This window comes from Bombina bombina, chromosome 6, assembly GCF_027579735.1.
Source record: "Bombina bombina isolate aBomBom1 chromosome 6, aBomBom1.pri, whole genome shotgun sequence".
Lineage (NCBI taxonomy): Eukaryota > Metazoa > Chordata > Amphibia > Anura > Bombinatoridae > Bombina > Bombina bombina.
In genome coordinates this window covers 900,137,363-900,149,477 of record NC_069504.1, presented here as the reverse complement: position 1 = coordinate 900,149,477, position 12,115 = coordinate 900,137,363, and the positions used below count along the sequence as shown (strand labels likewise).

General features: G+C 40.4%; 1 protein-coding gene across 1 annotated transcript in view; it reads left to right on the top strand.

Annotated features, from left to right (window-relative positions):
* Positions 1–12,115, top strand: part of IQCH (IQ motif containing H) — a 369,607-nt gene that overhangs the window by 347,967 nt on the left and 9,525 nt on the right. Inside the window, exons 19-20 of the mRNA XM_053719577.1 lie at positions 797–858; positions 6,676–6,784. Of these exons, the coding sequence (XP_053575552.1) occupies positions 797–858; positions 6,676–6,784 (171 nt within the window). The remainder of the gene's footprint in view (positions 1–796; positions 859–6,675; positions 6,785–12,115) is intronic.

The window sequence follows — 12,115 nt, the reverse complement described above, 5'->3', positions numbered from 1 at the left end:
CATACATCAACAATAAACACGCTAATATCACCTAATGGGGCCGAATTATCGAGCTCCGAATGGAGCTTGATGCCCCTTGTTTCCAGTGAGCCTTCAGGCTCGCCGGAAACAGAAGTTATAAAGACCGCTGCTCCATAACTTTTTCCGCCTGCTCTGAGGCGGCGGACAGAAATCAACCCGTTCGAATACGATCGGGTTGATTGACACCCCTGCTAGCTGCCAATTGGCCGCGAATCTGCAGGGGCGGTATTGCACAAGCAGTTCTGGTGAACTGCTTGTGCAATGATAAATGCAGACAGCGTATGTTGTCGGCATTTATCGATGTGCAGCGGACATGATACACTACAATGTATCATGTCCGCTCGCACTTTGATAAATATGCCCCAAAGTCTAAAATGAGAATATGATATAACAGAGAATACCTGTTATGGGAGCGTTTTGTGTGTATGCCTGCATGGTGAGATAAATTTTGCGGAGCTATACAAATAATAATGACAGATATGTGCATAGATACCTAAGGTAAGTAGTATAATGCAATTTGTAGGAAAATGGTGATAAAATATTAACACAATTATATGGGTCTTTGAATGTGTTGACAGTTTGTGTATTGATAATTCTGATCTCATTCCTTATTCTGATAATTTTCCTACTAAAAGATCAGACATACATTTGTTTTTAAGCCCTAATATGTTACGTATATTAAATGTCAAGAAAGCATACAAAAAAATAATAAATATTGTTTTTTATTGTTTATTAGATACCATAAAGCCGCAAACATTTTTTTCTGTGCTTTCAGGAGAAACAAGGAACAGTATTTGTGCTCCTGGAAAACCAGAAGAGGCACCGTCTGGGAATGCTGTGAGTATTGATCAAATCTGTTGCTGTAACTTATCCATCTGTGTCACCAACTATGTGGTAATGGAACGCACAGATGTGCTGTATGCTGTTTTTTTCTATTGTGTTTGTTATTTTTTATTATTTGGTCCATTCTTTTGTTTCTTTTGCTGCATTGTATATATGATATGCATTGTGTAGTAAGCATTAATAATATAGTCTTTCAGTTTTAATGTACATTGATGGTATGGCATTGAATAAGATTATGCCATGATTTGAGAAACATTATAGGCCAGATTACGAGGGGAGTGCAAACGTGGTGGGGTTTTGCGCTTGTCGGCTTACCCCTGGTATGAGTTGAAAGTAAACACGATCGATTGAGCGCCATCGCAATTTATGCTAGAATGATAACAGAGACTTCAGAGCTCTGGTAAACTGTTTTGCAAAACTAAAAAGTAGCACAAAACACATCAAAAATACATTGCAAAATATAGTTACACTCATAATAACACCATCTAATAAAAAATTATTTAAAAAAAGAATATTGCACACAAAGGTTTAAAGGGCTCAAAGATATGAGGTCTCAGGTGTTAGAAGAAAAAAAAGGCAGGTAAAGGGCTTTAACATTGAGATACATACATATACATGTCTAAAGATGGATATATATTAACATATATATGTGTGTGTAAACATATGTATTTATATGTGTATATATGTATTTATAGAGAGCAAAAATGGAAGGGTTAGTTACCGCATTTGGCCAAATGGGACAGCCCGGGTACCTCGTCAAGGTCCCTTCCAAAACCTGGGTCCCTAAAACAGCCACACAATGCAAGCTCTCAATCCAACAAACTGAAAACAAGTGAAGGGTGCACATGCTTATGTAATCACCCTAGGCATTTACAAAACACGGAAGGGGACTGCACTCTCAGACTGGACTGGGTACACATCCCATGACTCTGTAATGCTCAGCCCTGGCTGCTCACTGGCACTCACAGGAAGCTGTGCTGGCCCCAGAGTCACAGGGGTGCTAGTTTTTTTCTCCATTGATTTCTACGGGGGAATACGTGAATGCGCACTAGATATAGAACATTTGGCTTTTTGCCCTTGTCGGGTTAGCGCATGAGCAAAAACAGTTTACTTTCAACTCATAATACGAGCGCAACCCGACAAGAGCAAAAAACTTACATCTAGCACAGTTAACGCTCGAGCGGGAGCGTTGATTAGTGCTCCACTTGTAATCTGCCCCTAAAAAAACTGACAAACTTATTGGCAGGATTTATAATGCATGCAGAGAAGCTGTGTGTGAGTGAATGGCAGGAGAGGAGCTGTGTCTGTAAATGACAGTGTGAAAATTATTGAATAGCAGTTGAGAAGGTGTGTGTGAGTGAATGGCAGGAGAGGAGCTGTGTCAGTAAATGACAGTGTGTATGTGATTGAGAAGCAGTTGAGAAGGTTTGTGTGAGTGAATGCCAGGAGAGGAGCTGTGTCAGTAAATGACAGTGTGTATGTGATTGAGAAGCAGTTGAGGTGGTGTGTGTGACTGAATGGCAGGAGAGGAGCTGTGTCAGTAAATGACAGTGTGTATGTGATTGAGAAGCAGTTGAGGTGGTGTGTGTGAGTGAATGGCAGGAGAGGAGCTGTGTCAGTAAATATCAGTGTGTATGTGATTGAGAAGCACTTGAGGTGGTGTGTGTGAGTGAATGGCAGGAGAGGAGCTGTGTCAGTAAATGACAGTGTGTATGTGATTGAGAAGCAGTTGAGGTGGTGTGTGTGAGTGAATGGCAGGAGAGGAGCTGTGTCAGTAAATGACAGTGTGTATGTGATTGAGAAGCAGTTGAGAAGGTGTGTGTGAGTGAATGGCAGGAGAGGAGCTGTGTCAGTAAATGACAGTGTGTATGTGATTGAGAAGCAGTTGAGAAGGTGTGTGTGAGTGAATGGCAGGAGAGGAGCTGTGTCAGTAAATGACAGTGTGTATGTGATTGAGAAGCAGTTGAGGTGGTGTGTGTGAGTGAATGGCAGGAGAGGAGCTGTGTCAGTAAATTACAGTGTGTATGTGATTGAGAAGCAGTTGAGGTGGTGTGTGTGAGTGAATGGCAGGAGAGGAGCTGTGTCAGTAAATGACAGTGTGTATGTGATTGAGAAGCAGTTGAGAAGGTGTGTGTGAGTGAATGGCAGGAGAGGAGCTGTGTCAGTAAATGACAGTGTGTATGTGATTGAGAAGCAGTTGAGGTGGTGTGTGTGAGTGAATGGCAGGAGAGGAGCTGTGTCAGTAAATGACAGTGTGTATGTGATTGAGAAGCAGTTGAGAAGGTGTGTGTGAGTGAATGGCAGGAGAGGAGCTGTGTCAGTAAATGACAGTGTGTATGTGATTGAGAAGCAGTTGAGAAGGTGTGTGTGAGTGAATGGCAGGAGAGGAGCTGTGTCAGTAAATGACAGTGTGTATGTGATTGAGAAGCAGTTGAGGTGGTGTGTGTGAGTGAATGGCAGGAGAGGAGCTGTGTCAGTAAATGACAGTGTGTATGTGATTGAGAATCAGTTGAGAAGGTGTGTGAGAGTGAATGCCAGGAGAGGAGCTGTGTCAGTAAATGACAGTGTGAAAATGATTGAATAGCAGTTGAGAAGGTGTGTGTGAGTGAATGGCAGGGGAGGAGCTGTGTCAGTAAATATCAGTGTGTATGTGATTGAGAAGCAGTTGAGGTGGTGTGTGTGACTGAATGGCAGGAGAGGAGCTGTATCAGTAAATGACAGTGTGTATGTGATTGAGAAGCAGTTGAGAAGGTGTGTGTGAGTGAATGGCAGGAGTGGAGCTGTGTCAGTAAATGACAGTGTGTATGTGATTGAGAAGCAGTTGAGAAGGTGTGTGTGAGTGAATGGCAGGAGAGGAGCTGTGTCAGTAAATGACAGTGTGTATGTGATTGAGAAGCAGTTGAGGTGGTGTGTGTGAGTGAATGGCAGGAGAGGAGCTGTGTCAGTAAATGACAGTGTGTATGTGATTGAGAAGCAGTTGAGAAGGTGTGTGTGAGTGAATGGCAGGAGAGGAGCTGTGTCAGTAAATATCAGTGTGTATGTGATTGAGAAGCACTTGAGGTGGTGTGTGTGACTGAATGGCAGGAGAGGAGCTGTGTCAGTAAATGACAGTGTGTATGTGATTGAGAAGCAGTTGAGAAGGTGTGTGTGAGTGAATGGCAGGAGAGGAGCTGTGTCAGTAAATGACAGTGTGTATGTGATTGAGAAGCAGTTGAGAAGGTGTGTGTGAGTGAATGGCAGGAGAGGAGCTGTGTCAGTAAATGACAGTGTGTATGTGATTGAGAAGCAGTTGAGGTGGTGTGTGTGAGTGAATGGCAGGAGAGGAGCTGTGTCAGTAAATTACAGTGTGTATGTGATTGAGAAGCAGTTGAGGTGGTGTGTGTGAGTGAATGGCAGGAGAGGAGCTGTGTCAGTAAATGACAGTGTGTATGTGATTGAGAAGCAGTTGAGAAGGTGTGTGTGAGTGAATGGCAGGAGAGGAGCTGTGTCAGTAAATGACAGTGTGTATGTGATTGAGAAGCAGTTGAGGTGGTGTGTGTGAGTGAATGGCAGGAGAGGAGCTGTGTCAGTAAATGACAGTGTGTATGTGATTGAGAAGCAGTTGAGAAGGTGTGTGTGAGTGAATGGCAGGAGAGGAGCTGTGTCAGTAAATGACAGTGTGTATGTGATTGAGAAGCAGTTGAGAAGGTGTGTGTGAGTGAATGGCAGGAGAGGAGCTGTGTCAGTAAATGACAGTGTGTATGTGATTGAGAAGCAGTTGAGGTGGTGTGTGTGAGTGAATGGCAGGAGAGGAGCTGTGTCAGTAAATGACAGTGTGTATGTGATTGAGAATCAGTTGAGAAGGTGTGTGAGAGTGAATGCCAGGAGAGGAGCTGTGTCAGTAAATGACAGTGTGAAAATGATTGAATAGCAGTTGAGAAGGTGTGTGTGAGTGAATGGCAGGAGAGGAGCTGTGTCAGTAAATATCAGTGTGTATGTGATTGAGAAGCAGTTGAGGTGGTGTGTGTGACTGAATGGCAGGAGAGGAGCTGTATCAGTAAATGACAGTGTGTATGTGATTGAGAAGCAGTTGAGAAGGTGTGTGTGAGTGAATGGCAGGAGTGGAGCTGTGTCAGTAAATGACAGTGTGTATGTGATTGAGAAGCAGTTGAGAAGGTGTGTGTGAGTGAATGGCAGGAGAGGAGCTGTGTCAGTAAATGACAGTGTGTATGTGATTGAGAAGCAGTTGAGGTGGTGTGTGTGAGTGAATGGCAGGAGAGGAGCTGTGTCAGTAAATGACAGTGTGTATGTGATTGAGAAGCAGTTGAGAAGGTGTGTGTGAGTGAATGGCAGGAGAGGAGCTGTGTCAGTAAATATCAGTGTGTATGTGATTGAGAAGCACTTGAGGTGGTGTGTGTGACTGAATGGCAGGAGAGGAGCTGTGTCAGTAAATGACAGTGTGTATGTGATTGAGAAGCAGTTGAGAAGGTGTGTGTGAGTGAATGGCAGGAGAGGAGCTGTGTCAGTAAATTACAGTGTGTATGTGATTGAGAAGCAGTTGAGAAGGTGTGTGTGACTGAATGGCAGGAGAGGAGCTGTGTCAGTAAATGACAGTGTGTATGTGATTGAGAAGCAGTTGAGAAGGTGTGTGTGAGTGAATGGCAGGAGAGGAGCTGTGTCAGTAAATTACAGTGTGAATGTTATTGAATAGCAGTTGAGAAGGTGTGTGTGAGTGAATGGCAGGAGAGGAGCTGTGTCAGTAAATTACAGTGTGAATGTTATTGAATAGCAGTTGAGAAGGTGTGTGTGAGGGAATAGCAGGTGAAAAGATGTGTCAGTAAATGACAGTGTGTATGTGATTGAGAAGCAGTTGAGGTCTTGTGTGACTGAATGGCAGGAGAGGCGCTGTTTCAGTAAATGACAGTGTTTATCTGATTGAGAAGCAGTTGAGAAGGTGTGTGTGAATGTATGGCAACAGAAAAGGTTTATGCGAGTGAATGGCAAGAGGTATGATGTGCACTTAAGTGGCAAGAAAGGAAAGGTGAATGATAGGTAGGGGAATGTCAATTAACAGCAGTCCATTTCAAATTAAATCATTTGAAATTGTAACTTCTTAGAGTTATATTTTTTACTAGCTATTCAAAATATCATTAGAAAGAAAATAATGGTTTTTTTTAATACAATAAATGTCTGTTTTGTGACTGAGGAACAAATTACAAATATAAAGTAAACATGGCAAAAAGAGGTGCATAGATAAATAGCATAAATGTTTTTATGGTAATAGCCAAAGGGAAGTGTGCGAGTGGCAGAAATAGCATTTACTGAATAGTAGAATGGGAAGTAATGCATATGTAAGTGGACTGTGGGATGAAAATGTTTTAATATCAGAATGAATTGTAGGATGTGAGGCATATGTAAGTGAAGGGCAGGGGGGAAATGTGGAAATAAAGTACGGAGGTGTGTGCATGAATGGCAGATAAAGATATATAAATTACTCTCAAGGGGGAGGTCTAAATTATTCAAAGGAGGGAATGAGTGTGAGTGAATAACAGAATGGGAAGTGAATGAATGGCAAGAAAGAAAGTGTAAAAGACTAATAAGAAAGATGTGTGTCAAAAAAGGGGGAAAAGGGTGGTGTGTGTGAAAGTGTATGTTATAAATGATGTGTGTGTTTAACTGACTAGCAAGAGGTTGGGAACGTGATTGGCTGGAGGTATATGTGAGTGAACAACATGAAGGCAGGCAAGTAATTAACTTGCATAAAAGCAGATATGTTAGTAGCTGTAGGCAGTATAAGGCACTGACCTACATGCTTCTGCATCTCATCACCAGGACCATTGCCGAGGACCTCCAGGGAGCATTGATGACCTTTGCCCACAATCTGTTTATCATCCATCAAGAAATATCAGCACCTAATATGCAGGGTGAAACTAATTTCAAGGTGAGCTGTTAATTAACTAACGATTTCAGCTCTATTTCAGAAGTCACTGAGAACTAAAGTTGACTGTGAAGCTTCATTCTTCATGAAAGCATCTTTCTATGTCAGGCAATGACTGCCTTATAAGACAGACGCAGTGTTAATGATCTGCATGAAGCTACTGTCAAGAGAAGAAACAAGAAACAGATATATAAAGCTTTGAGAAGAGGTGTCTGCATGGGTTTTAGGCAGAATAAGTATTTTATATTCAGCAGGAGGAGTTATAGTTTTAACTTGTATGTGGATTATATGGACCATTTATAGAAAGGTTATACTGACCAATAGGAGAAAAAGGTTGCAACTCATGTAAGATTGTTTTTAAAGTGTCTGTCAATACTATGCAATCCATCACGGGATCCTTTACAGGATATCTTGCTAACCGGCATAACCTACATTTTCACACGCAAAGGGGGGACACATTCAAATGTATAGTGCTCAATAAAAGACACATTCAAAAGTATTCAATGTACATTGTAAAAATCGTAATGGAATTACACGTAAAAACTTGTAATTTGTATTAAAAGGCTGCATTAAATTGCAACTTTACATTAAGCTGTAAAAAAAATTTTTTATTTTTTGCAAGAAAAAAAAATCATATTTTCCAAAAACAGTGTTTAAATCATAATCAAAAGATCAAAATTTTAAATAAAATTCCTTGTTTTTCTAAATCGCAGTCTTGGCAAGTAGGTTGAACAAGGGACTTGCTTTTTGTCTAACAAAATGTAAGCTGGCGCTTTTGTTTCAAAATAGGCAATGCACCTATTTAACTGAAAGAATAGGACGTTTCCAAAACTAGAAATTACTGCAATGTAAATTAAGCAGAAAACAGCTTAATATTTGTTTTTTGCTTTACCACAAATGTTGTTATGGCTACCGATTGCTCAATCGCACATTCACTCTCCCCTGTGAGAATTTGCATTCTAAAGAGCTTCATTTCTTTCTGTCGAAGCCATTTGAAACTCACTTGGAAGGTTCAAATCCTTTCCTTAAAGAATTCCATGAGGCCAGCCCATGCCAAAAGTCAGTGTGATATTTCTTGCCATGCTCACACAATTTAAAGAATTTTCCCCAAACAGAGAAGTTATTTGGATCAAAATGGGGATTTTAAACTGAGCCCCCCCCCCCACCACATCGTAAACACTAAAATAAAATGTTTAACCCCTAATCTGCCGAACCGGACATCGCCGCCACTATAATAAATATATTAACCCCTAAACTGCCGCACTCCCGCATTGCAAACACTAGTTTAATTTTATTAACCCCTAATCTGCAGTCCCTAACATCGCCGACAACTACCAACATTTATTAACCCCTAATCTGCCGCCCCCAACGTTGCCGCCACTATATTAAAGTTATTAACCCCTAAATCGAAGTCTAACCCTAACACCCCCAACTTAAATATAATTTAAATAAATCTAAATAAAAATAACTATCATTAACTAAATTATTCCTATTTAAAACTAAATACTTACTTATAAAATAAACCCTAAACTAGCTACAATATAACTAATAGTTACATTGTAGCTATCTTAGGGTTTATTTTTATTTTACAGGCAAGTTTGTATTTATTTTAACTAGGTAGAATAGTAACTAAATAGTTATTACCTATTTAATAACTACCTAGTTAAAATAAAGACAAATTTACCTGTAAAATAAAACCTAACCTAAGTTATAGTAACACCTAACACTACACTATAATTAAATTAATTCCCTAAATTAAATACAATTAAATAAAATTATCTAAAGTACAAAAAAACCCCACTAAATTACAGAAAATAATAAACAAATTACAAGATTTTTAAACTAATTACCGCTAACAAAATAAAAAAGCCCCCCCCCCCCAAATAAAAAAAAGCCCTACCCTACACTAAATTACAAATAGCCCTTAAAAGGGCCTTTTTCAGGGCATTGCCCCAAAGTAATCAGCTCTTTTACCTGTAAAAAAAATTACAAATCCCCCCCAACATTAAAACCCACCACCCACAAAACCAACCCTACTCTAAAACCCACCCAATACCCCCTTAAAAAAACCTAACACTAACCCCTTGAAGATCACCTTACCGGGAGAAGTCTTCATCAAACCGGGCCGAAGTCCTCAACAAAGCCGGGAGAAGTCTTCATCCAAGCCGGGCGAAGTGGTCCTCCAGACGGGCAGAAGTCTTCATCCATCCGGCACGGAGCGGGTCCATCTTCAAGACATCCGGCGCGGAGCATCCTCTTCCAACGAAGTCTTCTTAATAAATGACGGTTCCTTTAAGTGATGTCATCCAAGATGGCGTCCCTTCAATTCTGATTGGCTGATGGATGAAGATAGAAGACTTCTCCCGGTAAGGTGATCTTCAAGGGGTTAGTGTTAGGTTTTTTTAAGGGGGTATTGGGTGGGTGTTAGAGTAGGGTTGGTTGTGTGGGTGGTGGGTTTTAATGTTGGGGGGGGGGGGATTTGTAATTTTTTTTACAGGTAAATGAGTTGATTACTTTGGGGCAATGCCCCGCAAAAGGCCCTTTTAAAGGCTATTTGTAATTTAGTGTAGGGTAGGGCTTTTTTTATTTTGGGGGGGCTTTTTTATTTTGTTAGGGGAATTAAACAGGTGTAATTAGTTTAAAAATCTTGTAATTTGTTTATTATTTTCTGTAATTTAGTGTTTGTTTTTTTGTACTTTAGATCATTTTATTTAATTGTATTTAATTTAGGGAATTAATTTAATTATAGTGTAGTGTTAGGTGTTAGTGTAATTTAGGTTAGGTTTTATTTTACAGGTAAATTTGTCTTTATTTTAGCTAGGTAGTTTACTAAATAGTTAATAACTATTTAGTAACTATTCTACCTAGTTAAAATAAATACAACCTTGCCTGTAAAATAAAAATAAACCTTAGCTAGCTTAGGGTTTATTTTATAGGTAAGTATTTAGTTTTAAATAGGAATAGTTTAGTTAATTATAGTAATTTTATTTAGATTTATTTAAATTATATTTAAGTTAGTGTGGGGTTAGGTTTAGGGTTAGACTTAGGTTTAGGGGTTAATAACTTTAATATAGTGGCAGCGACATTGGGAGCGGCAGATTAGGGGTTAATAAATTTAGGTAGGTGGCAGCGATGTTAGGGACGGCAGATTAGGGGTTAATAATATTTAACTAAGGTTTGCGATGCAGGAGTGTGGCGGTTTAGGGGTTAATATGTTTATTATAGTGGCGGCGAAGTTGGGGGCGGCAGATTAGGGGTTAAGAAGTGTAGGTAGGTTGCGGCAACATTGGGGAAGGCAGACTAGGGGTTAATAAATATAATGTAGGTGTCGGCGATGTTTGGGGCAGCAGATTAGGGGTTCATAAGTATAATGTAGGTGGCGGCGGTGTCCAGAGCGGCAGATTAGGGGTTAATAATATAATTTAGGTGTCGGCGATGTTGGGGGCGGCAGATTAGGGGTTAATAAGTGTTACATTAGGGGTGTTTAGACTCGGGGTTCATGTTAGTGTGTTAGGTGTAAACATAAATTTTATTTCCCCATAGGAATCAATGGGGCTGCGTTAAGGAGTTTTACGCTGCTTTTTTGCAGGTGTTAGACTTTTTTTCAGCCGGCTCTCCCCGTTGATTCCTATGGGGAAATCGTGCACGAGCATGTTACACCAACTCACCGCTAACGTAAGCAGCGCTGGCATTGGAGTGCGGTAATGAGCAAAATTTTGCTCAACGCTCACTTCTTGTCTGGTTTGTAAAATCCTGTAATACCAGCTCTGTCTGTAAGCGAGCGGTTAGCATAAACTGCTCGTTAGCACCGCGCAGCCTCTAACGCAAAACTCGTAATCTAGGTGATAGTAACTTAGTGTGAAAGATTTCAGAACTGGGAACTTGGTTTGATGCCTTTGTTTTTCATTGGCCAAGCTCCCCCATTACCGTTAAAGAGACTTGCCACTGTTATTTGTTATATATATATCTTATCCTATCACCTCTTATGGATCTAATTATGGGTGGATATGTGGCAGGGTTAAGCTTTGGACATCTGCAATGTTCTATTTCATTTCTCACAATAGGAAATTAATATTTCTCTTGTTAAGTGTATTCAGTCCGTGTATTCAGTCCACGGATCATCCATTACTTATGGGATATATTCCCTTCCCAACAGGAAGTTGCAAGAGGATCACCCAAAGCAGAGCTGCTATATAGCTCCTCCCCTCCACGTCATATCCAGTCATTCTCTTGCATAGTAGGAAGGTGTGAGAGGAGTATGCAGTTTTATACTTAATTATTTCTTCAATCAAAAGTTTGTTATTTTAAATGGCACCGGAGTGTGCTGTTTTTCTCTCAGGTAGTATTTAGAAGAAGAATCTGCCTGCGTTTTCTATGATCTTAGCAGAAGTAACTAAGATCCAATGGCTGTTCTCGCACATTCTGAGGAGTGGGGTAACTTCAGAAAGGGAATAGCATGCGGGGTTCCCTGCAGATGAGGTATGTGCAGTAAAATATTTTTCTAAGGAATGGAATTGACTAAGAAAATACTGCTGATACCGATGTAATGTAAGTACAGCCTTAAATGCAGTAGTAGTGACTGGTATCAGGCTGATGAATGTATGTGCAGTAAAGTAATTTTCTAAGGAATGGAATTTTGACTAAGAAAATGCTGTTAATACTGAAGTAATATATGAGCCTTAACTGCAGTAGAAGCGACTGGTAGCAGGCTTATTGATAACACTACATAACTTTTAAAATGAATGTTTAAAACGTTTACTGGCATGTTATTCGTTTTTGTGAGGTACTTTGGTGATAAATCTTTTGGGGGCATGATTTTTTCCACATGGCTGACGTATATTTCTGCATAGAAAAAAAATTAGAAGGTTACCTTAAGAAAATGTTTGTTCAACAAGGTTTTATCTTACAGCCCCTTGCATGCATTGCGCCTGTCACTGCTGCTGCGGCATTCTGGTTTGAGTCTCTGGAAGAGGCCATTCGCACAGCTCCATTGGATGAAATTATGGACAAGCTTAAAGCACTTAAGCTAGCTAACGCATTTGTTTCTGATGCCGTTGTACATTTAACCAAACTAACGGCTAAGAACTCCGGATTCGCCATCCAGGCGCGCAGAGCGCTATGGCTTAAATCCTGGTCAGCTGACGTGACTTCTAAATCTAAATTGCTTAATATTCCTTTCAAAGGGCAGACCTTATTCGGGCCCGGCTTGAAAGAAATTATTGCTGACATTACTGGAGGTAAGGGTCATACTCTTCCTCAGGACAGGGCCAAATCAAAGGCCAAACAGTCTAATTTTCGTGCCTTTCGTAACTTCAAGGCAGGAGCAGCATCAAC